At 40.3% G+C, this 25,093-nt stretch overlaps 1 protein-coding gene across 1 annotated transcript; it reads left to right on the top strand.

Moving 5' to 3' along the window:
* Positions 1-429: 429 nt before the first annotated feature.
* LOC111325641 (uncharacterized) lies at positions 430-20,527 on the top strand. The gene is made up of 22 exons (XM_022929480.2): positions 430-658; positions 774-814; positions 963-1,037; positions 1,192-1,255; positions 3,192-3,329; positions 5,059-5,149; positions 5,789-5,883; positions 6,637-6,699; positions 7,194-7,249; positions 7,674-7,753; positions 8,349-8,417; positions 9,033-9,139; positions 9,357-9,392; positions 10,001-10,267; positions 11,628-11,873; positions 12,326-12,443; positions 12,931-13,022; positions 13,487-13,588; positions 14,411-14,554; positions 15,064-15,129; positions 16,659-19,288; positions 19,544-20,527. The coding sequence occupies exons 1-22, from the start codon at positions 569-571 to the stop codon at positions 20,373-20,375; spliced, it is 5,502 nt and encodes a 1,833-aa protein (XP_022785215.2). The 5' UTR covers positions 430-568; the 3' UTR covers positions 20,376-20,527.
* Positions 20,528-25,093: the final 4,566 nt, after the last annotated feature.

Genomic DNA, 25,093 nt, shown 5'->3' with positions numbered 1-25,093 from the left:
CTGTGAACTTAGGGATATTAAGGTGGTAGTCACAGAGAAAATACTCAACACTCCCTTCTCTCTCAAAAAATTGCCATCATAACGTGTACCAGAGGATTTAACTGAATCTATTTAATGCGATTTTAGTAGTAACTACTGCTTCCCACTCTAGAGAAGCGGATGTGAAATATGTCAAGTTGTAGGCGTCCCGAATTAACAATTGAAACCGGAAACAGGATGTAAAAGTACATTACGTAGTTTCAGAGAATATAACAAGACCCCATATTTAAGCGATACTTCGGCTTTTCTTCTCATACTTGTCACGTTATCACGTTTTATCTCCGTTGAAAAACCGTCTCGGAGACTTCGTGGTCTTAAATATTTCCCAGTCACAGGTGTACAACAATACCTCAATTATCTTATCACCTTTTATCCAATCACAAGGCTCTGAATTAGCACATGATCAGACGCGTGCAGCTGAGCTTCGCATGGCGCGGTCGCGGAACTGAGAGGTGGCAACAAATATGGCGTCTGAAGAAAGTTTGGAACTTGCTGGCCGCCTTTGACGAGGGATTGTGGATTTGTTGACATGTATTTGAACGATATGGCCCCGGATTTAAAGTTACACAGTCCTGCCGGAGCAGAGCCTATTGTCTATTCGTGGCCTCTACAGAAATCGGTAAGTTTCTCCTCTGGTATTCGGTCAAGTTTGGAATTTTGTACCAAGACAGCTTCTAACATCTACGCTCTTTGTCATGTTTACCTAAATATTTATTCGATGATTTACATTTCAGGACGGACGCGATGAGGCAGCAGAGATTGTTGAAACCATCAGGTAAATTAAGACTGCGTAGCAGATTTTCCCTTAGTGACTAAACTTGGAAATTGTAGGAAACTCGCTTTAATTTTGTTAGAAGCAGGTAACTATAGCTTCTATCGACTGCACAAACTCACGACTTTACCTCTTTGTACTATTCTCCTAGATGGGTTTGCGCCGATTTTCCTGACCTGAAACTCGCTGTCGAGAACTATGTTCTTCGTGAGTTTGATTCAACCAGGTAATTGTATTTATTCCGCGTTGTTTACGATTTACAAATTGAGGTTTCGTGTCAAATAAAAGTGAAACTAACATTGCTCATTAATAACAGGTGGTATTCGTCTGGTCCGAAATTGCAGTCCTCGATCATTGACACATTTTATTTTGTATTTCAGCTACGAAAGCATGTCCAAACTTTGTGAACGGTACAATCGAGCGATCGACGGAATTTTACAGTTGGTGAGTATACAGTACGTGGCGTGTATTTTTTGACACCACGATGTTCCATACGTCTCGCCTAGGGCGAAATGAAAACGCAATTTTAGCAGTAGTCGATTTGGAAAACGAAAGATAGGGTTCTATTTTTTACTCCTGAGAGATCATTTTTATCGTTAAGATAAAGATAGTTGGGCGATTTTTAACGTTTTTATTGGGTTGTCTCGTTCGTGGTGAAATGTCGTGCTTTGAGACATGCCACCATGTTTCGCATACCGGAAGAGGGTATAAACAATACCGGAGACTATAGTCACAGGTTGTTAGATAACGGATAGAAACCCTTTTCCGGTCATAACTCTGTCTTTCTTGAGGTTAACCAGAGGAGATCGAAATAATTTAGCTGATATTTAAATGTACACCATGCACCATGTGGTTTAATGTAGGCAAGAATATGTATATCATGTACACGTTGAATTGTTGTGATTTTATTGAATTTTAACCATTGCCAAAATATGAATTTGAAAAATTTGAACACTTTGGACAGTTTCACATGCTTTTCTGTCCTCAGTGTACATGCATGTACCATATAACTTTAAAGTCGTGATGTAATTCTTACTACATATGATGCACGATCCTTGCAGTAGAGAGCGCTATTTATGCAATAGCAAAAATCAGACCTGAAAAAATCAGGCCTGTATGGGATTCAAACCACTGACCTCTGCGATACTAGTGCAGCACTCTATCAAATGAGCTAACAAGCCAACTGGGAGCAGGCTGTTACGTTGATTCGTAATAAGCCCGTGATGATAAATCAGATACGATGAATATATGAAGTTCATATATTCTCTACTGTGAGGATCGTGCATCATATGTATCTATAACCACAGTTCAAAATATATGAACTCATATATTCATCGTAATTCTTACTGTTACACACATTAAAATAACTTTGCTGAACATGCTCGCCTGATACAATTCCCTCCCTAGCCAAGGTCAAGTTCAGGAGTGAACACTTTTAGACACGAAGGCACGCTATAAAAGGAGTCTTAAGTCCCACTGGACCATTTGTCACTTGACCCTCGTGTGATGTAGAGCTCTTAAGCCCTGGTCAAACGGCGCATGATAGTCGATGATAGTTGAAGGGCACGCTTCCATTTGACCACCAACTATCATGCACTATCATTGACTATCACCAACTATCATTCATTTTGAGCTTGTTCAAATTCTTCATAATAGTCGATGATAGTTTTTCTCATTTGACCACGCGTATGATAGTCCATGATAGTTTTTGGTCAGCTGTTTTCCCCGAAAATCGGGGGGCTCCTTTAAAATGGCCGCCAAAAGCTCAATATTTCCTGAAATGTTTCAAAGTTCATTCGTAACATTTCTTTGTGATTAAGCAGCAGTGTCCTCCACTTGCAATTCTTCCACCAATTTCAACATCCCCCTTTTGTTTCTCCTTTTAATGCATTTCCTTCTCCATCCTCTCTTCCACCAATGCTCTCCAGATTCATCCTCCGTACATTCCTCCAATAAATTGATTGCTAGTAAGCAAGCTGTCGCCCTCTTTCGTCGTGATAAATTCATACTTCAACAAGTTTGTTTGTCTCAAGCGAAGCCATGTTAGTGTTCACATTTTAAGCAGAAACAGTCTGGAACTAGCTGCTCGCATGACTTTGCTCGCACAACTGCCGGTGAACTATCATCAACTATCACGAGATTTTTTGGCAGTTTGACCATCCGAATGATAGTTGGTGATAGTTGATGATAGTTTGAAGAGAATCAACTATCATCGATTATCATGCGCCGTTTGACGAAGGCCTTAGAGTCAAGTCAGCTTGAAATTAGGGGCTGGTCACTCTTAGGGTTGAAAGGGTTCATTTTCAGCATTATTTTGTGGATTGGACCTTTGGCAATTTGGTCTTTGGAGTTATTTAATATTATTTTATTATTTTTCCAGTGGAAAGGATGTGCCCCTCCATCATGTATCAATGTTCCACCATCTCAAGAACTTCTGCGTCACATTATACAGCAAGTGTACAGTCACTCTGTCAGAGATCCAGACAAGCTGAATGCTTATGAACCATTTTCTCCTGAGGTACAGTAGGCAGGGGCTTCATTAATGTTTTCTGCAGGAGGGCAACTGGTTTTCACAGGCGGGAAAAACTCTTTGAACTGAACTTCTTTAAAAGATAAACTTTCCTCCAGACCGTCAAATCAGGTGGGCAAAACCGTCCTCACAACCGGTCAATTTGCCCGGGGCCTGGCCCTTAATGAAACCCCTGAGTAGGATCACGATAGCTAAGTGCTGGTATGAGATTTAATTCTCACAGTTACTTTTGGACTGTCAGTGCTTCACACTAAATGGTAGCCAACTAGCTACAAACTAGTAGAAATTTATAAAGGCTGATGGTTTTGAAAGAAACTGTTTGGGATTGCGTCGGTGGGAGTAACCAATAATTTGGATATATCAACAGAGTTGAAGTGGTATATTAGCCACCGTAATGATTCCAAAAGCTGATGTTTCAAGCGTTAGCCCTTTGTCGGAGCGAATAGAGGAATTGTGGGTTGTGTGTGCTTTTAAAAACGTAGCTCCGTTCTCTGCCTTTAAAGGCACACACAACCCACAATTCCTCTATTTGCTCCGACGAAGGGCTAACGCTCAAAACGTCAGCTTTTGGAATCATTATGGTGGCCAATTTCAGTGCTTTCAATAAGACCTGGCACCCGCCGGAGCTCCGGCGGCTATTCTGTTGCGAGTCGCCGGGTATATTTCACCGCGCTCAAGTCGCAGTCGCCACGCTAAGTCGCAATCAAGTCGCTCTCCGGCGGGTGTTGTACCGAGGTAGCCACCTATTTCAAATCTTATTGAAAGCACTGCAATTTACCACTTCAACTTTGTTGATATATCCAAATTATTTAATAGAAATTTAGTTTTGGCTAGTGGTGTTCGATTTCCATTAGCCAGTTTGGCTAGTAAACAAGTCAAGTTTTTTTTTTTTTTTTTTCAAGTTTTTATTAGGTCTTCCAAAACAATTACTTACAACGAACACCACCTGCAAATAGCGAGCTAATCTAGGCGGGCGATGTTAAGGACAAACAAACACGAATTACTAATTGAAGGTGTCAAAAAAATTCAATTTTGAATACATTATTTTCAACAAACTGAAAGTGTTGTAATATCTAAGATGTCACTAGGCTACTTGGCTAGTAAGTTGAAAAATAAGTGTCAAGCCCTGACTGTGCACTGAACTTGTGGAGTACACTCTGCACTCAGTTGTCAAATCCTTGTTTAAGTGTTTATCGCTAATATTCACTGCATCACTTGATACACTCTGCACTCAGTTGTCAAATCCTTGTTTGAGTGTTTATCGCTAATATTCACTGCATCACTTGATACACTCTCTCCCAAAAATTTATCACTCCAATTGTCACCTCTCCTATTTCTCTATTAACCCAAACATGAATGCATAAGTGTCGAGTCATGCAACTTCCATTTAACCGCATCCATACTATGCTGCATAAATTTTTCATTCCACACCGCAAAGTGAATGGTGCATTCTCCATTTCCACTATCACAAATCACTGAGTTCAGAATGCGGGAATGCTTCAGTGGATGTGCACATGAAGTCATATCAAAGGTCTAATTATCCTGCAAAAAATAATACTGTATTTTTGTTTTGGAAAAGTTGCGCTATCAAAATTTTTGTGTCAAATCACTCACTTTAGAATTGAACTTATAGTAACATTTTTTGATAAATCTACTGTTGATAAGTTAATATTAATTATTAATGGTGTTTTTTTTTGTGTGTGTGTGTGTGTGTTAGGTATATGGTGAAACATCATTTGAACTTGTGGCTCAGATGATTAAGGAAGTGCCTATGAGTCCAAATGATTTATTTATTGATCTAGGAAGTGGTAAGTGAAACACAGTCATTACTTCAGTTCAGCATTGTATATTTAATTCCCATAAGACAGTTTTTCTTTTTTAATACTTAATAAGCCCTGATAACATTATAATGCTTTTCTGCAATCTGTTGTCTATACAATTCCTATGATTGTGACAATAAGAATTTGTTCAACAATTAAGAGCTTAAAATATGATAATCTTTGTCCTGAAAAGAAGACCATTCAGATAATAATATATAGATTTAGTCAATTAGCCTAAAAGCAGAGTTCACATTTTTTTTCCCTGCATGTCTCAAGGGCACAACGCCTTGCCCTAGCCAAGACTAGAATCTGGGTCGTCCAACTCAGAGCCCAGTGCACTGACCACTAGACTACTGGACAAAGCTGTGGTGTTGGCGTGCCTGCAGTACAGTTGGGTGCACATGCTAAAAGTAGCACCTTGTACGGATACCCGAACAGTCATAAGTCCAAATTTTTTTGGCTTGATGGGTTAATACTACCATTTTGTATAATTATGGGGCTACGCTCTGCGAGCTTCACTATCAGTACTTTTCATTTGATATAAAGAATGCCAAAAAAGGAAACTCTGCAGCAGAGTGACTTTTGGTGCTAGCATTCATTCACAAAACTGTGGGATTTTTTTTTCAGGTGTGGGTCAGGTTGTATTACAAGTTGCAGCATCAGGAAATATCAAGGAATGTTATGGTATAGAAAAAGCAGATATTCCTGCAAGATATGCAGTGGTGAGTGATGTTTATGAAGTCAGCTTGAACCTTGTTGCAAAAGAGAATCAATTTAAATGTGATTCCATGGACCTGAGAGATTTTTACAAAAAGCCTTCCACAAACTTTTGTAAACAGGGTTTGCATGTGTTGTGGGAAATTTGGGTAGTCATGGAAACTGGGTGTGGGAGATAGAAGAGTAAAAAAATCACTGAGGAATGTTGATAACAGCACTTACACTGTACTTGTCTTATAAACCCTCCTAGCAGTCAAATAGTGAGAAGTGGGAAAATTATCAACTAAGGGATATATATATATATATATCTTATTAACCAAGCGCAAGGGCCGTACTGGGAGAATATCGGCCCGAGGGCCGTACTGGGAAAATATTGGCCCGAGGTCTTGACAGTACGGATTGAACACAGCTCGGTCCATACAAAAAAGACCGAGGGCCGATATTCGATAAGAGATTTATTACATGACTGAAGTTCAAAGAGACACAAATGCGGTATCATTCAGGACCATTCAGGATAGTGCCCGGTCCAATACTTAGAGAATATTGACCAGCAATAGAGCATTTTGATTGGTTGATTTTAGTTATTGGCCCTCTGACTGCCCGAGTCGTGTAATAATATTTGGATACAACACCATAGACAACAAACAAATATAATGCACTTTGCTGGAAGAAAATGCACGTACCTTACTGGTCAGTGGTCCTGAGAGTGGAAAGGAAAACAAGGTTTTGAGAAGGGAACCTTTTCTTTTTGCTTTCAGGAGATGGACAGGGAATTCCGTAAATGGATGCAATGGTTTGGGAAAACTTACAAACCCTACAAGGTGGGTACTTCAATGTAGATAAATCCCAGATTTCTACTGTAAGACCTCTATTGCAGCTATTCTGTGTGCAGAATGATTCAGTGCCTGGGTTTCCAGCTAGTGAAGTCTTAGATTTCAACAATGAGACTGTTGCCTGAAATTTTTTGACCCTCTAGCAAAAATGTCCTCAATCTTAGATGGTAACAAGTAGCAAGAAATGACATTTAAGACTCTCTGAGATTTTGACCGGTAAGACTGATTTTGGAATAGTGGATTGTAAGATTCATTTTTTTAAGCTGCAATACCTACTAGAGACCAAGGGTGAAGTGTGCTTGGACAGCCTATGAAGAAATCTTGGTTAATACATAACAATTAGGATCACACATCTCTAATAATTTGTCTTGAAAGGTTTAATTTAATGGACTGAAAAATTGAAAAAATTGAAAACTTACTTTAAATTTGTAGATATAAGCACACCTTTGAAATAGTTAGTAACAGGTCTTTTTTGTCAATAGCTTGTGAAAGGTGATTTCCTAGAGGAAAAAATGAAAGAAAAGATACAATCTGCAGGGTGAGTAATTCAACTGTGAAAGAGAGAAAAGATTTTACTTACCCCTCATTGCATCCAATGTTACATCACATGTTAGTGCTTTTAGACATGAAACATTTTCTGTGAGGAAAAGCTGCTAACTATGGCTAGAAATTGATGTACAGCAGTAAATACTCGGAAGAATCTGCATGCAATTTTTTACATGCACTTTCATATATTCCTTTTACTTGTGCATAACACTTACATAACTTGCATGTAAATTGCACACAACATGGCAGAGTCACATGCATGATATATACACATGTAATGCTGCTATTCCTAGGGCTGGTACTATTGATTGGAATGTTTTTTCCTTCCCTTACTCAATCCAGACAAAGTTGATGTCTTAGCCTAGAGCATTAATTTTTTTTTTTTTTTTTTTTGATTCATATCATTGTAACTTTAGGATTGTGTTTGTCAACAATTTTGCCTTTGGACCAGATGTTGATCATAAATTGAAGGAGAGATTTGCATCAATGCGAGAAGGTGTGTCCAGTACAAATAATGGATGAAAAATTTCATTTTCATATAAATGGTGTGCAGTTTCTAAGTGTGAGGGCAGGCACTTTAAATTTTACCAGCTATATTTCTAGTTTGTTTTGTTTTGTTTTTTTGTTGTTTATTGTTTATTTTTGTAATGTAGCATTTACTTGTCAACTGAAACAGAGTGTGTGTTTATACACAAAGTTAATTCATAAGTTTTAATAATAGCTCATTTGATGCTTGTGATTATTTTGTCCAAACCTAACATTTTATTTAAGGGAGTATGATATGGAGTGATAAAAAGGGAGACATTCAAAAACATCCTTTCCTGTCTCAGAAATCATCCTTGAAAATTAGAGGGGGGGTGAATGTTAGAGGTTGGTAACTCAAGGGCGATGCACCAATGAAATTTTGGCAGAGTTGTGCTCATTTGAAGTGGGTGTCTATTCCGCTGAAGCAGCAACAATTCATGTCAGCTCTTAAAATATTCAGCCCTGCATATTATTATAGTTGCCCACAGTTGTTACACATTAAAGAAATGTCTGTAAAGTAGTTTCTTATCATTATCCCACTGACTTTGAGTTGCTTTTTTTGACAGGTGCCAAGATCATTTCATCCAAAGCATTTTGTTCCCTCAATTTCAGAACCACCTCACGTAATTTATCAGGTGAGTTTGAAAGCAATTGGCATTTTTCCTGTCTGAGTGGTTATGCAGTTCAGGGAAATGAAACATCTGGTAGCAGTTTGATGTGCCAGGCAAACTTTAGAGGAATTTGATAACAACTTGTAATGAAATAAATTTCGTCTGACCTGGGGGATGAAAATCAAGCAAAGAAGTGATCTTTGCAGGTGGACTGCAGTTTAAGCAATTGCAGAAGAGAATCCTGAAAATATCCAGGCTTCAACAAGATTCAGATATGTACCCTCCAGATATTAGCTGGGCGATACTGCCAACTGAGCTTCAAAGGCACAGGGTGTGAGCATGGCAAATTTTAGAGAGTTGTTCTTTCTTGTAGTTTAGCCTTTCAAAATCCAAGATTAGAAACCTTATTGAAGTATATTGTGTGGTTCCAGAAAATATCCATACCCCCCCTCGGAAATTACTGCCCTTGAACCCCCCTCCCCCTCAGAATTTCCAATGATCTTCCATGGGGGTGGGTATGGATAATTATTTTCTGGAACCACACATTAGAATTAGGAAAGGCCTATGTATGCTTTTCAGTGCTTTTCTTTCAGATGCAAACATAACTGTCAATTTTCATTTGTTTTTACTTTCTTTTAGATATTGGCACTATACTGCGGGTGTCTGAACTCAAGCCAAATGGCCGTGCAGTGTCTTGGACAGGAAAACCTGTTTCCTATTTTGTTCATGTTATTGATAGGACCCTGGTGAGAATGAAAAGTACTGATACATTGTTGTACTGATTTTAAGTTGCCTTTGGAAAATGGGGAGCAATATCTAATGTCCCTCATTTGATCATTTTCTTTATTCTTATCACTTTTCTACTTAAAAGCATTAATTTGGAAAATTGTAAGGACAGTGTGTATTCTGATCACACTTTGGAATCAAACCTGGTTAATATGGCATTATAATCTTTTTCCTCAGCTTGAACAGTATTTTGCAGACCTCAAAAGAAGAAAGGTAAATTTTTTTATTCTTCCCTTGCATTTCCCCAAAGCAATTAAGTAAATCATTAACATTTTTTCAAAGAAGTGTCAGAATTACATAAATTTTGAAGGAGGAGCTGTTACTTAGATGTTTACGGGTTTTGTGTGTCCATCTCACAATTGAAAACTCTAGAGATAGCCCCACCTAAGAGTACATAAATGACTACCAGCAAAAATTTTAGGAAACATGACAAGTTGGGGCCACTTTGTGTCTGTGGTGAGATTTTACCATTTTCACAACTCAAGCTCTTCTGGGTTAAGGGATCACTAGTTTTGTTTGAAGTAGAAGAGAAAAAAAATCCTTTTCTTTTTTTTGTGGGGGGGGGGGGAGTAGAAGTCTAAGGTTAATTGTTTACACTGCACAATAGTTATTCATAGAAAGATGAAGTCAGAAAATAGAAAATTGTTCACCTTAACAAGAAATAATCTGGTCCATGTCTATGGGTATACTGTAATACCTGTAAGTCTGAAAAGCATTCTTTTTTTCAGCCACTAGCAAAGTTTGGGTTACAAAGTGGCAAAGATTTAATGGCTGGCATTTTCTTCTTCTCACAAATTCTTTTTTCCTACACTTTTTTCTAGGAGGGTAGAGACTATAGTGATGCCAGTAGCTTGAGTGACTCAATGGCTAGTACACCAAACTTTGAAGAACTGGATGATGTTCTGTTTGGTGTTTCAACCAGACACCAGTGGAATCAACTCATTACCCAAATTGAAGCCACCAACGAAGCAAATAAGAGCCGAAGTCGAAATTCAAGGAAAAGCCACAGCAAGAAGAGTGTGCTGCAGGAAAGGAATGGCATTATGAACTCTACATGGCAAGATCAAGAACAGAAAGATGGCAACAGAGTATAGAATTTTTTTTTGATAACCTTCCTAGTTTGCTAGTTTGATTGATTGATGTAATAATTGCAAATTCTCTTGCCTAACCCTCATTCATTTCTTCTTAAATTAGTTACAAGAATTAAGCTATTAACTCTTTCACTCCCAAGATCTTGTTCGTAATCCTCCTTACTCTCCGCCACACACCTCTCATGATATTAGTTTGTAGAATTTGGTATTGGATCAACAAATAATCCACAAATTGATCTCTAGTTAGGAGACAGTGTGGCCAAGTGGTTAGAGTGCTAGACTTGTAATCCGGTGTTCTGGGTTCATATCCTCTACCCTGTCACTCACTGGATTTGTTCTCAGTTACTCCTGGTTCAACTCCTCAGCTGCGCTCTGTAAATAGCCCACTGGTCTGCCTCCTGCCAGTGGGGATTTTTAAGCACTAAGTTAGTTTACATTGTGGCTGAAAAGCCCCTAAGGGGGGAGCTTTATTTATTTATTTATTATTATTTATGTATTTATTTATTTATTTATTTATCTTTTTCTCAATTCTAATAACTTGTCTGCTTGATATTGTATTGATATTATAAATATATCTTATTAACCAAGCGCGAGGGCCGTACCGGGAGAATATCGGCCCGAGGTCTTGACAGTACGGACCGAGCGCAGCGATGTCCGTACAATAAAGATCGAGGGCCGATATTCTTCCGGTACGCTCCCGAGCAAGCTTGGTTAATAAGAGATTTATTATACGACTAAAGTTCAAAGGGACACAAGTGCAGTATCATTCGGGACCATTCGGGACAGTGCCCAGTCCAATAGTTAGAGAATATTGGACCAGCAATAGAGCATTTTGATTGGTTGATTTTAGTTATTGGCCCTCTGACTGCCCGAGTCATGTAATAAGGAGAAGTTCTGTCTCAGTCATTCATGGCGATGAATGAATGGGTTAAGCTATTAACTAAGCGATGAATTCTGATCGGATTCCTTTGTGGAAAGGAAAAGCTCACATTAAATTTTCCTAGCTTCCAACGTTTCTCCTGGTGTGATTCGGGGGTGATATTGTCTGGAGAAATTTGATGCTTGTCACTGTAAGGATTTAAAAGTTTAATTTGGATATATCAACAAAGTTGAAATAGTAAATTGGCCACCGTAACGATTACAAAAGCTGATGTTTCGAGCGTTAGCCCTTCGTCGGAGTGAATAGAGGAATTGTGGGTTGTGTGTGCTTTTAAAGGCAGAAAATGAAGCTACGCTATTTGTTGATATATACAAATTATTTCGTTACCCCCACCGACGCAACCCCTAACAGTTTCTTTGGAAACTATCAGCCTTTATTCATTTCAAAGTTTAAGACTATTTGTTTTTGAATTCCTAGGGACATCAACCAACATTTGCCCAGAAGGTTCGTAAGAAATACCAGAGGCAACAAAACAAGAAAGCTCAGAAGTTGAAGAAGCGTATTAAGAATAACAAAGGAAAGGGAAAGCAAAAATCAAAACCAAAGAAGAACAATTCCATGACAAAAGTGAAGTTAAAACAGATGTCTAAAGCAAGTGAGAAAAGGCAAAGGGATAATCTGGCCGTAACAGCTTTGGAAAATGCCACGGTAGCTGCATTGCAGGTAAACACAACTGTTTGCAATTGTTGAGGTCTTTCTGAAGAAATACTGGTTCATTTTTTTTCCATTGAAAATAGTGAGGTATGTGGTAGCCTAATGGATGGTATGTGAGACAGGTTATCAAAAAAGCTCTATGGTTTCAAAACACGGTGACTAATTGGCTTCTATGGTCGTTCATAACTCCTGTAAGACAACTTGGCTCTGAAAGCCTGGAGATACGCCACTTAGACCCTAGAACGTTCGCATATGCTCATGTTTGACCACTTTGTTCGTCACATGTGGACTGAAAGCAGGCTGCAACAGCGAGAGGCAAGCACAGTTACTGCCGTACTATTCTTAATCCTTGGGATAACACTTTAAACTAATGATGTTAGAGACACGTTGCAGGAACAAAAATCCAACATGGACAAATTTATTTATTTATTTATTGTTTTTTGTTTTTGTTTTTCGACCAGAACCTTCAAAGGAGGAGAGGGCAAAAGCAGGGAATGAGGATTTCATCAGCATCGCCACCACCTGTGTCAAACAATTTCTGCATAGAACAGTTTCTCCCAGCTTTGGAGCAACTTATGAGTAAGTGAGCATGCGCAAGGAGCAAGAGGTCAATGATTTAGTTTTTTTTTCGTTTGCAGCGTTGTCATCGTTGTTTCATACACAGTTAGTTGGTGAGTTTACATTTAAACTGACTGTTTGTTTAGCTCGTGCAGCAGTAAGTTAGATTCAATCGGAGCTCAAGTGTCCAGAAGTGTAGGGAAACATAACTAACATTTTGCACAGTTGCGTAGATCCACGTGCATCCTTCATGATGGAAAAAAAAAAAAAGGAAGAAGAGAAAAAGAAAACCTTGACAAAATGTTAAGAAATTAACTAGTGTTGGAATATCGGGGGAATGCGAGGAAAGGTACCAAATGGTACCCATAACTCGTCACGCCATATGTCTCGTCACGCCATAACTCGTCACGCTACCGCGGCCATATGAGGCAGTCTGTATGCAAGCGTGAATTGCGATACTCAAATCTATACAAGACCTCGTCATATTATCCTATTGTCCTTTTTTCAGCTGTCACTCGGTACCAGTTCCTTCATTTTATGTGCCACATGAATTCCTCCGAATACAAGGAAAATCTCAAGAGGCAAATCGAAGAACAGAAGGTAGGTCTACTTTGAAAATGTTATCTTGTTGGAAAGGTCAGTGCGCCTCGGTAAGCAAACTTAATAATTTAAGTAGTCACTTTAATTGTAAAGGGAGACTTAGAAAGCATGGTTTTTACCTTAGTGCATTTCTCCACCCAGGCGCACAATCGGGTAATGTTGACCATCGCAGCCGCTGTGCAAAAATTTGAGTAGCACCAGGAGTTTCAATAAAAGTCGGTTGGGTTTGCCTTACGGCAGAGCCACCTATCCCACCATTGGTAACCGCTCATGGAAAAAGTTATTGAAACTCCTGGGTACTACAAGTAAAGTTGATAGACTGTTTAAGCTGCTCTAGTGGTTTGTTGAACTAAGTTTTTCTTTTAAATCAGAAGGGAAGTACAAAATGACGCGTTTTCTCAGCCAGTAGACTCAAACGTTCAGTTGAAAACCGCACATTGTAGTGAAAGTTTTCCTGTTTTTAGGCAAGGAAGAAAGAATTGATGGGAAAGGTTTCCCTAGCCGAAAAACACGTGGAAATACTACAAAAGGAAGCGCTGGGAAATCTCAGATTACGAATGGATGAGGTGAGTGGTCTGTGACTTCTATCTTAGTTACTGGTACAGCTATGGCCATTACACTGTAATACGTAATTTCTCCGATTTTCTCATGTCTCTTAGCCGTTGAATTTCTAAGTTCGAGCGAAAACCAGCGACCAGCGGCCATCGACAATAGGTGGTTTGCACGTTACGTCATTGCCGCCATGTTGGTGGACGTAAACAATAGATATCTTATTAGCTTCTTTTGTTCGTCCATCAGTATTTGTTCCTTTCACCATTGTTACCTGTGTCTCTAGAGATTGGTTGCAAACCAACTAAAAAGGTTTACGTCCTCCTAGGGGTCGACCATTTAACTCTTGAGGGGGGGGGGATGATTTTGAAAAAAATTTCCTGCAAGCGCTTTTTGGAAGAAAAAAATTGCATACAGCCCAAATGTAACAGAAAAAAGAGCGTTTAGAACGGGAAAAAATATCCTGCCCAGCAGATTGCTAGAGAAAAATTTCTAGATGACCAGAAATCAGCCACCTCCCCCCCTCAAAAGTTAAATCAAAACAAAAGAAATCCCGGACGACTTTCGATACTCAATTAAAAGTTGATCTAAATTTGCAGTCCGTGTTAATCCTCTCCATCCTTAACCACCCTAGTTCGATTTTTTTGTTTTTCTCTGGCATCGTTTGTGTTTGGTTACCTCAGAAAGAGATTTTATTGACAGTTTATTCACAGAAAAATCAATGAAACTTTATTGACGTAGCTACTTTCAAGTGACAAAGGTCAAGTCCAGTTTGAAATACGTTCTCTTGAAAACTAAAATTAAAAAAGAGTGATAATATATATTTTTTTTTCTTTAAGATTGGTTTGACGGCAAAGACGCCTCGGGAGTTACTTATGAAAGCAGGTGAGCTGTTGGGCGAACACAAGAAGATGAAGGATAAAGTAAAACGGCTGGAAAAAGAAGTCAAACATCTTGAAAAGCACAAGAACTATCACTCTCCTGTAAGTGTGTGTAGCTACCTCTAATTAGAATTATGTCGTGGCAGTTAAATTGTTAATGCATGGCTCAGGATCGCTTGTGAGGAGACAGTTTTCTCAGAGCCCACAGTACCATGCAAGACTGAATCAGGGCACCTCAACGATCATCTACCGCTTGCCAGATGGGGTTGATGCTGAATAGGACGCCACATCATCGTTAAGTGAACATTACTTCCTTATAAGGTTTGGACCCTCAGCCAGTTTCGATTTAGCGGTCAAATGCTCTATCAACTTGGCTACAAAAGAGTTGTTGGTGGGTCAGATCATATATCAGATTTTTTGTAGTGACAGGCGTACAGCATTCCGCTAGGATTAGCAAAGTCGAAGGCGTTCGGTGTGGAGAGCGAAACATGGTCAGTTAAAAGGTCGTTCATCAAATAATCCAAAAGTGAAGTATAGTCATAATCCGGTATGACATCATTTCTTTATCCATTTTAACAAACTTCAATTTTTATGATTACCCTCTTTAACAGGGTGACAAAAACTCTACGAGGGATGGAAAACTTACCAATGGCGACTTGGACATGGTTCAGAAACCGGTATGTTTATGGAAACCTGCTAAATGTTTTTTTCGAGTTGATTTTAGAGGAAGAAATAGACACTTCTAGTTGATGAAGCTTAAGGTCTAAATTACCAAGTGGCAAAACGGACCATTCAATCGATTGAGAACGCAATGAAGGGAACATCCCATTTACAAGTGGCGTTGGGTGTTAGAAACCGGAGCGAGACTTAGCCAGGGGTAACCACTTTAAAAAATCCATGTCTTTTCATGGCTGTTACATTGGTAATGTTACCATTCGCGCATCAACAGTTCAGGCCTGGGGCCTGTTTCTTGATGGTCCCGGTAAAGCTGTTCTGTTTACATCCAGAACCCGCGTCTCTATTTTTATCTTGTTTTTATTTAATTTTTATTTTAAAATATAGCTTTAGGCCCTTCAGGCCGTTAAGAATGGCAATCGGTTTGTTGCCGTCTCCTTGGAACTGACTTTGACTTGAACTTGACTCCCAACATCAATAGCGTAGCTCGCCTGGAACAACAAGATTACGTGAAATATTTAGGGATACTGGTTGATAAAAACCTTAGTTGGAAATATGATATTGACTATGTTGCCTCTAAGATTAGCAGAACTATTGGTATTATTGCGAGATTGAGACACTTCATCCCGCTGAGTACTTTACTAACTATTTATCGATCCCTGGTTGCCCCATACTTGACATACGGCATAATCGCCTGGGGACAGGCAGCGAAGTAAAATTTGCGTAAAATCTTAATCCTGCGGTGCTCTTCGCTTGATTCATTTCTTTCCTAATAGAGATCATATTCTTCCCTTGTTTATTTCATCCAATATCTTGCCAATTAATCTGCTTTACTTTAGACGGTTTTGACCTTTATGCATGAAGTTGCCCATGACTCTGTACCTTTAAACCTTTAAAATCTCTTCCGCTCCTCAAATCAAGTTCATTCGCATAACACAAGGTTCTCCTCAGCTGGTAATTACTACGTTAACCCATCCACAACAATCGTAATGCGGAATTCTATTTCTAGATTAGGGCCAAATCTATGGAATTTTCTGAATAACACCACACGTGAGCTCCCTCGTAAGAGTTTTAAAACAGAGATCCATAATATGCTTCTGTCTTTACTGGCTTCTGAGGATATTTACATTGAATCGCCTTCCATAATTCAGAAACTTATATCAACATATCCACAATGACGGTTAATTCTGCGGTTAAAGTTGCAATGGTGGCGGTTATTTATTTATTTATTATTACTATTTTATTCCCTTTTTACTCTGTAATGTCATCTCATGTATTCTACAAGCGATGTATTGTACCTCCATTACTTTTCCACTTGTTATGTTAATACTTTAAGGGCTACTTTTCAATTATTTTTCTTCATACCTTGTCCAAATTTGACAGGCTGTAAAGTAAACCTATTCTCTCCTGTCGCTTCCCGCCTCGACTAGCCAGTGCTATTTGCGGGAAGCGACCATTTTTGTATTTTTCTTTTTTCAAATAGTAAATAAAGTTGTAAGTTGTTGACTTGAGCGTTATTCTTTCCTCTAAGGGTGAAATGCAAGCTAAAGAAAAACAGAGCTTGATGACCCACCTCTACGAAGAGTTGAAGAAGAAAAAGGCTTTGGTTGAAAAGGTCAACAAACTGCAGAGGGAAGTCGAACAGCTGGACTCCAAGAAAAAGGTCTGGGAGACGGCCAGCGTCTCTTCTTCAAAAACTGTACACACGCAAGTTAACGTTGGGACGTATGCAAAACCTGTCACACAAGCCGTTAAGCCAATTACGAGCCCATTTTCTTCCAACTCAAGTGCGCACTTGAACAATTCTCGAATCTCTGTAGGCTTACCAGCACGTAGTATAATATCCTCATCAAGTGTGGCGTCCAAAGCTACAGTTTCCATGCCTGTTCCATCCAGAACATTTCCTAGGTCCCAGGCGCCACACTGTAGTACGCAACCTCAAATTGTCAGCGCATATCACCCTTGCTTATTGCAGCCTGTAGGCGTACCAGTTCAGATGGTTTCGTTTGTAGATAAAGATGGCAGACTGATTCCCACTACCCCTAACTCAAAGAGGACGACTCAAAAAGGGAGCAACGCTAAAAAGAAGTCCAAAGTGACCAGTCCAAGAAAACCGGAACTCAACGTGACACTTCCGTCTTCAGCAGCATTGTTGAACCATCAAGTTGTAAAAACAGTTGTTTCTCCGTCAACTCCAACGGCATCACTGAAGCAGTCACCAACAGTATCTCGCCCAGTGCAACCTCTTGTCACCTCCCCAGTAACGTCAGTCAATAAGTCGGGTCTTTCCAGAGGTGCGATCCTCTCGCCTGTATCCTTGGTGACATCGCCTGTGACACCCACCCCAGTTCGGCAAGCCACTCCCATTACTTCTCTACCAGCATCTGGCAGTGGAGTTCCTGCAATGGTTTCGTTTGCTCAGAATAGTCTCTCGTTTGTCTCTCCGTTGAGTCCTCTATCAGTTGCTTCATCTCGTCTACCGACCTCAACTGCAACACCCCTCAGTTCCCTTTCGGCTTCTACGCAAAAATACTTGAACACTTTCGCGACTCAAGTGGCTGCAACATCTACGACATCCCTGCCAAACCCATCACAAGTGAACCCACCTGTTTCTACCAGTCAGTCGCCTATTGTTGGCAGATCATTTCCAAACACGGACCTCTCAACCGACCACAGTGCTGGTATAAAGCTTCTCTGCGACCTGCTGAATGATACTCTCCCTGAGCAGCCACCACCTGTAGCAACACCTTCAGCAATGCGATCTCAAGGAACACCTTCCTCGCATACTTCGATTTCCTCAACGCCTGACACCCCGAGGGTCGATGAAAGGAGTCCCGTCAACACCTCACCACCTACTCCCAGCAGGACCGCTTCCAATTCCCCTAGGACTCCTCCCGTAGGAAACGTTCTAGTAAGCTCATTCCGTAGTGGGGTGTTGTCCTCATCGGAACAGGCAAGCTCTGCTCAACGAACTCCAACACGTGGTGCAACTCCAACGACAAGTAAGAAGCGAACTTCCCCTTTTACAATTGATAGCATTGTCAGCTCATGCCAAGAGTCACAAACGGGAATTAAAGGCAGAAGTCCATCAGAAGCAGAAGTGAAAACCAACAGGAGTAGCCCTAAGAGCAGAAACAAGTCTCCCTCCACAAATTTCAGTATTGCACATATAACTCGCGACATGAACTTGCCAAACCCAACAAGTAAATCCCGTGTGCCTTTCGTAACAAGCCCTGGTACCTATTCTCTTCCTCCATCAGTTTCTTCCACTGATGGAAATCAGAGTCAGCGACGACAATCCCCGCCTTTGTCACTTCTGGAGCAAAGTTCCCGAGTTGAATCTACTGGTGTGATCTCCTCAAACACTACCCAGAGGGATCTTGCCCCTGTTCCTGTCATTACGGGACCCCGTAATGTACGCAATGATGGGAAATCTACCGAATTGCCATCAAAAGGACAAAAGACACCTTCGTCAACGACCCCAGAGTCGATCGCGATCTCAGACGATGTGTCGAGAGGAGCTCTTATGGCAGGAGCACACACAGGTAGCACAACCAATGCCACCAAAGGGGGTTCCGTGAACCCCAAAGGAACCGTCCTCCTTACTGGCTTTAAGGAACCATGCCGTGGCTCTGCGACGTCTAAGGGTGAAAGTGTGTCCGATGAAGTGTCCTCTTCCGTGTCATCGAGTGTCGGCCCAGGGCAGGAACGTGAATCATCCTCGACTCAAAATCAAGACACTGCCATCATCCCTGACATTCCCCTAGACATGATTCCTCTCCCTAGCGGAAAGCGACCTAGTCCTAAGAAGGAAACGAGCTCCACTTCTTTGTCAAGCAGGAAGCGCAGTTCTCCCGTGCCTCAGGTACCGAAGTCCGTGAGCCCCGACACAGAGGTCAGCAGCCTTATGGCGCACGAATCTCTTCCCCAGTCTCCATCAATTTCGTCGTCTGTTTCTAAGGCGGGGTCGGCGGTGTTGGATGGACAAGCGCCTGTGTTAGTAGACAGCAATCCCTGTTCTGCTCGTAGCCCAATCCCCGTAGTACCGTCTCTGATGATGCAGTCTCCTCTGGGAGTGTCGCTGCCATCATTTGGAAGCGTGTTTTCTCTTGCAAAAGAAGGTGAAGCTACGAGAGCAACGGAAGTCACTGATAAAAACAGGTAAAAACGAGGAATAGAGTGTTTAAAACCGAACGGTTTAGTCTTACTTTGGTTAGCTCAGCTGATTCAAATGAGTCTTTAGTGTGCTCTGTCTTGAATTGGCTCAAAAAAGCTTTCTAGACCGAATTTGGAGGATCACTAATTATTTTAAGGAGATACTTAATTATTGAGCTTATGTTTACACGTGTTTGGCTCTCGGCAGATGAAAAGGGAGGACATCCATCGAATGATATCATTTCTCATTTTGTTCTTCAGTCCTCAAGTGTCCCAGAAGCCTGACCAGTCGGTTGACCAGCCTTCAGAACCTCCCAAAAAGAAACGCAAACGCAAGGAAAAGAAAGGTCAGAACAAGGCAAAAGGGGCTTTGAGTTTACTCGTTCAGTATGACAGCGACAGCACAAGTTCTTGTGGGACACACACCGAAAGTGACGACAACTCCGCCCACAGCAGTAGCCCGGTCAGCGGTACACCAAGTCCTGTTAACGCAGAAACAAGTACAGAGTCCTCTCGGAACCAGTCTAGTCGCGCTCTATCAGAGCCAAGTCAAGAAATATCAGCGAATAACGTTTCGCAAATAAACGGGCCTACTTCGAAGAGTAATGACGTGAGTGCCACTAACAAGAAACGCCCCAGCAATGGAAAGAGTCCAGTGGAGAGGAAGAAGCCGAAAGGAGGTAACCCACGGAGTGAAGTTCGTCCTCCTCTGGTCAATCTCCATGACACAGTCAGCAGCATGCAGCAGTTAAAAAGCGTCCCATCCACTCCGCAACTGCCTCCAACTCCTTCTCATTACCAGGCTTATGAGAGCCAGTACTCGCCGCAAGGAATACCAGGCTATGCTCTTCCTGGTTTTTCTCTCCCACCCGGTCCACTTAACTTTCCCACAGGTCACTCACAGTATCCGGTGACCATTCCGCAATACTTCCCTGGGGAAGCGCATCGTGTCGGGCCCGGATACAGCACAGCACCCGGGGGACTGTTCCCTCAGTGGCGGACCAGTTACGCCCCAATGCAGTGTCAGAATCCGTTGCCTCCGTCGTTCAACCATCCAAGTAATGCAAATAATGGAAGTAATGTCTATAGATAGAGAATCACTACTAGTATATTGGGATTTCATTTGATTATTTATACTGCAAATGTATGTATAAATTTATGATAGGTATGGAATAGTCCATTTTACAGTTGTGTGCTTGGTTGCCAAGCCTTTGAACAGAAGTGAGGCTAAGGGTGATCTTGTTTTGATACAGACGTTGCTGCTATTCAAATATAAATTTCTTTGTTCTTGTGCTCTAGATACTGGTCTCTATCGCAACAAGGTTACCTTCAGCCTCACTCCAAATCAAAGGCTTGGCGACCGAGTACAGGACTGTAAAATGACCCATTGTTAGGGTCAACATTTATCTATTTATCTTAGGAAATTGATTTCTCAGCGGGTATGTTTGGGGAAAACAGTTTGTTGTGCTTTGGGGGTTAAAAGGTGTTCAAAGTTTTATACATCAGTGATGGACTTTTTAAGGTTTTTACGAAACTACGGGGTGTTTTGTGGTTTCGGAATGTCATATATTTCTCATTTTCTTTTGGTCGGTTTTATCTCATTTTAAGAACTGTTTACAAAGTCAGGATTTCTCGGGGTAACAATTGATTTGCATGCAATCTAGCTGAGCTGGGTTTTACTGAAGAGGTGTTGCTAAGCAACAATGACTTATCGTGGACTAGTTCACGCGCCTTTGCGTGAAGTTGTCGTGTTCACTCGTGTGATATTCGACATAAGCAGTCGGAAAGCAGCCGGCCGTTCTCGAACGTTTCCGGAATACTGCCTTTTTTCAGGTAGTGTATTGTTAGTGGTTTTAATTGAAGTACTGTGAGGTTCAGGGTTAAATCCTCGTCTTTCTCTGAACAGTTTAATTTTTCTTTGCGTTGTTTTTCCTTTTCTAAGCTTTGTAACGGCTTTTCTTAGCTAGTGAACCCTTTCACTTGATAAAAAACGAACAACTTAGGAAACAGATGAGAGCAGATTTTATTATTATTATTATTATTATTATTATATTAGAAGTTAATTACAAGCTTTTATTCGCGCGCATGCAACAGAAGGTGGTTCGGACTTTCAGGTGTGACGATAAGACCTTAGTTTGTTGATAATCTATTAACGCAACCAAGGAGAACTTTCTGGTAATGTAGGTGATAAATAGTTCTAAAGGGAAAGTGGAACTGTTCTCTTGAATGCTCGCCGCCGGTTTGGAAGTAAATGTTGAGACGGTGCTTGTTTTTTATGCTGGAAGACAAAGTAAAAAAAAAAAAACTTCTTATAGACCGTTAGGTTTGAGTGAAAGGGTTGGCTAACTTGTGCAGCCTCCTCTTCCGATATAATGCAGTAGCAAAAGGAAGATATGCGTCCACTCTTCGCGATAAGTAAGCAACAATTTTCCTTACTGGATTTCAAAGTTTGCTTCAGTGTTAGGAGAATTTGGTCGTGAATCGAGACTATTTTATGTTCGATAGCCTATGATGAACCTTGCTGGTCAGCGTACATTTTCTGACCCTAGAACTGCCAAGAGCTGACTGTTTATTCTCCCTTCTAGCCGCTACACATTTCTTTGTAAACTACCTGCGAGAATTTGGAGTAAGATCAAGATTACAGAGCTGAATAATGAAATGCTATGTCAGCGGGTATGCGGTCAACAACGCGGGCTCCAGTGTCCTAGGTCTAAAATTTAGCGAAATTAGCGGAAAATAATAAGGGCTGACCTTTAAAACCGAGGAACTCTATTTTCGTCGAAGGCACTTTCTTATTTCCAAAGGTTTAAAGGAGAAAATTAATTTTTGAAAATTTTGAGGGGGTGTACCAAATTTTTGGAGGTTGTTCTGTAAATGAAAAGCGGCAAGGAAATCGACGCCGCGAAGGAACAGGATGGGAAATCAACCATGCGAACGACTCAAAATCCGTGTCTCCGCGGCAAAACCTAGCGCATGCGTAGACGTTATTCAGCTCTGTCGATCAAGATTACTTCTGCCTGATAAGTTTGTGTGTTCTCATTACTTGTTTGCTGCATAGTGTATGGATATTAAAGGGAGAAGTTACAAGTTAATCACTTCTGGGAGTTAAAGGGTTGAAGGAGAACTTGTTTAGCTTTAAAATTAATTTTTCTGCTGATCAGGGCTCGAATTCTCCTAGCGCTCTTCTTCTCCTAGCGCTCTTCTTCAGAAATGACTCTTAAACCGTCGAAAGGAGTTTAAGATTCATTTCTTTTTGATGAGATCCATGTTCATTAAAAAAGCTTAGCTTTTCTCGTTGGAGTTGAAAAAATTCTGGAGCTGGAGGAAATCTGTCGTTCACCAAATGTTTGCGTCTTATTGTGACAATTTTCTTGATATGAAAACGAATTTATGGAGGACAATATCCTGCATAGGGGTTTTCATCTGCAAATGTTTATGCATGAATAGAGAGAACGCTATTTTTATGATTAAAATTTTAGCTGTTGCGTACGATAGTTGTCTGTGTTGGTATTGCAAGCGAAAGGTCCAATTTCTACTTGGTTAAGTTTTTGGTATGTTACCATGTATTTTTTTAAAATTTTGTGGTTTCCTCCGCGTTGACGCCGATTTCGCTCGTCGCAGAAGAAAAGCCTTGAATCGATTTGACATAGTAACTTGAACGATGAATTCCGGAGTGTTACTCCGCCTAGTGATGGCACTAGTGGGGTGCGGAGACACTGAGACAAAAACAGTAGGGCTGATCGGAAGACCAAGTCCGCGACAAACGCACCTTGATTTTAAGTTGTTAACATCATTAATTAATAATGATGATTCAATCTCGTTCCCAGGGTCTCTCCTCTAGGCTTAGCCACAAGTTGCTCGGCAACTTTTCGGCAACTTTTCGGCAACTTTTGAGATTTTCGGGAACTTTTAGAATTTTCGGCAACTTTGAGCTTTTTGAGGTTTTTTGAAGCCACTTTCTTCACGTTTTGAACCACATTGGTCAGTTTTCGATAGACATTTATTCAATTTATTCTAAAATACAATAACTAGGGCCCCTCCCCAGGGGGTTGATTTTTGTGATGCCTTATCACGAGGTCAGCGGTATCACGTTGCACGATTTTCAAGATGGCGAACAATTACAGTGACTGATGATCAAGTTAAATGGAAACAACCTCTGATATTATCATTGGACTTTGACAAATAAAGTTTTGATAAGAAGCAGTGTGCGAATTTTTAATCTTTAACACCCAAAAAAGGTACGAAAAGCAGAAAAATTTTGGCAACTTTTCGGCAACTTTTTGAAATTCAGCAACTTTTTGGCAACTTTTAGACACTTTTATCGGCAACTTTTTTGGGATTCATCGGAAATTTGTGGCTAGGCCTACTCTCCTCTTCCCTTTCTTTGGAGCGAGACAGCGAGAACCTCTTTCTCTCAGCTCTGGCTCCAAAGGAAGGTAAGAGGAGAGAACTTGGGAACGAGTTTGAGTATGATAATCATTATTATCACCATAAGCAATGTTATTGTCATTATCATTATGAAGGGAGAAATTACATGGCCTTACGCATATTAGTCATTATTCGGGTTAACCCTTAAAGCCCAAGGTGATAGCATCTAATTTTTCCTTACAATATCACCCCTGAATCAACCTCGTTCCCAGGGCCTTTTCCAACTAACCCCCAACTATGGGAAAATACTCTGGGAACGAGGTTACCCCTGAATCAAACGTTTAGGTCACGAGAATAAAAAAAATGATCACCAACTAAATAAGTTCTTGAATGTTGAACAAATTCTCCTAGTAAGCGCGTCAGTAAATGTATAAAAGAACAGTATGAAGAAAATGAATTCTAATGTTCAGATGTAAAGTGTTCAAAAAGAAAAAAAAGTTATACCAAGGTGATGGTTCATACTGAGGAGATTCCCATAAAATAGATGTATCATCAATAACATTTTTCCATTCCATAAAAATCGATTTTGGTGGACATTGTCTTGGGCAGAAGGAACAACTTTTGCCCGATATTCTTGGAAGGGAAAGTTTGTTATATTACGAGATTCGTGAAATTTCGAAGACCATCGTACCGTAATATTCCTGGCAACGTCGTGTTCCCTATAGAATTATACCTTTATTGTGCAAAGTGGTGACCGAAATTAGAGGGAAAAAAATTAAAAAATAGTACGCACTAGAAATTTCAAGTCGGTATAGCTCAAACCAGGCAGGGAGAGAAGAAATGGGGAATCCTGTGTAAAAAAAATCCTCAAATTTGCTCGCGTTCGCGTGTCTGGGGGTAATTACAGTTCCTTAATCATGTAAATGACTTCATTTTATATGTAATTTACCAATTTATTTACCTCCATGATTTTAACAAAAATATTTTCTCGAGACAATCAAAGCCTAATGGGGTGAAATCGTTGGTAAGAGCGTGAGTTTATCTACGTGTTTTTATGAATTTTCTAAACAGTTTTAGTTGGTACTTTTTGCTTTCCATTTCTAGCCTCCACGCAGCTTGGCGAACTTTGTTTTGCTCAAATTCTATCTTAACATAGTAGAAAGTTTTGCCTCAAGTTCGTTTTCAAGCAATTGAATTTTTTTGTTAAAATTCAAGCTAACTGGAATGTTTCCTCCCGCTGAAAACTCCGCCATTTTCTGTCGCAGTGTTAGATATTTCCTTCAACTAAAACAAAGTTACAGAGTGCTGTGAGCAAATGCAAAACCTTCTAATCATGTTCGTATTTCTTTTTCCATGTTTATTTTACAGTTTTACTTTCCTCCGGTTTGCAAAACTGTTTCAATATTTAATTTTGGAATCGGATGTGTAAAGTTTGAACGCGTT

The sequence above is a fragment of the Stylophora pistillata genome, chromosome 11, assembly GCF_964205215.1.
Source record: "Stylophora pistillata chromosome 11, jaStyPist1.2, whole genome shotgun sequence".
NCBI classification, from domain to species: Eukaryota; Metazoa; Cnidaria; class Anthozoa; order Scleractinia; family Pocilloporidae; genus Stylophora; species Stylophora pistillata.
This window is presented reverse-complemented; position numbering and strand designations above follow the sequence as displayed.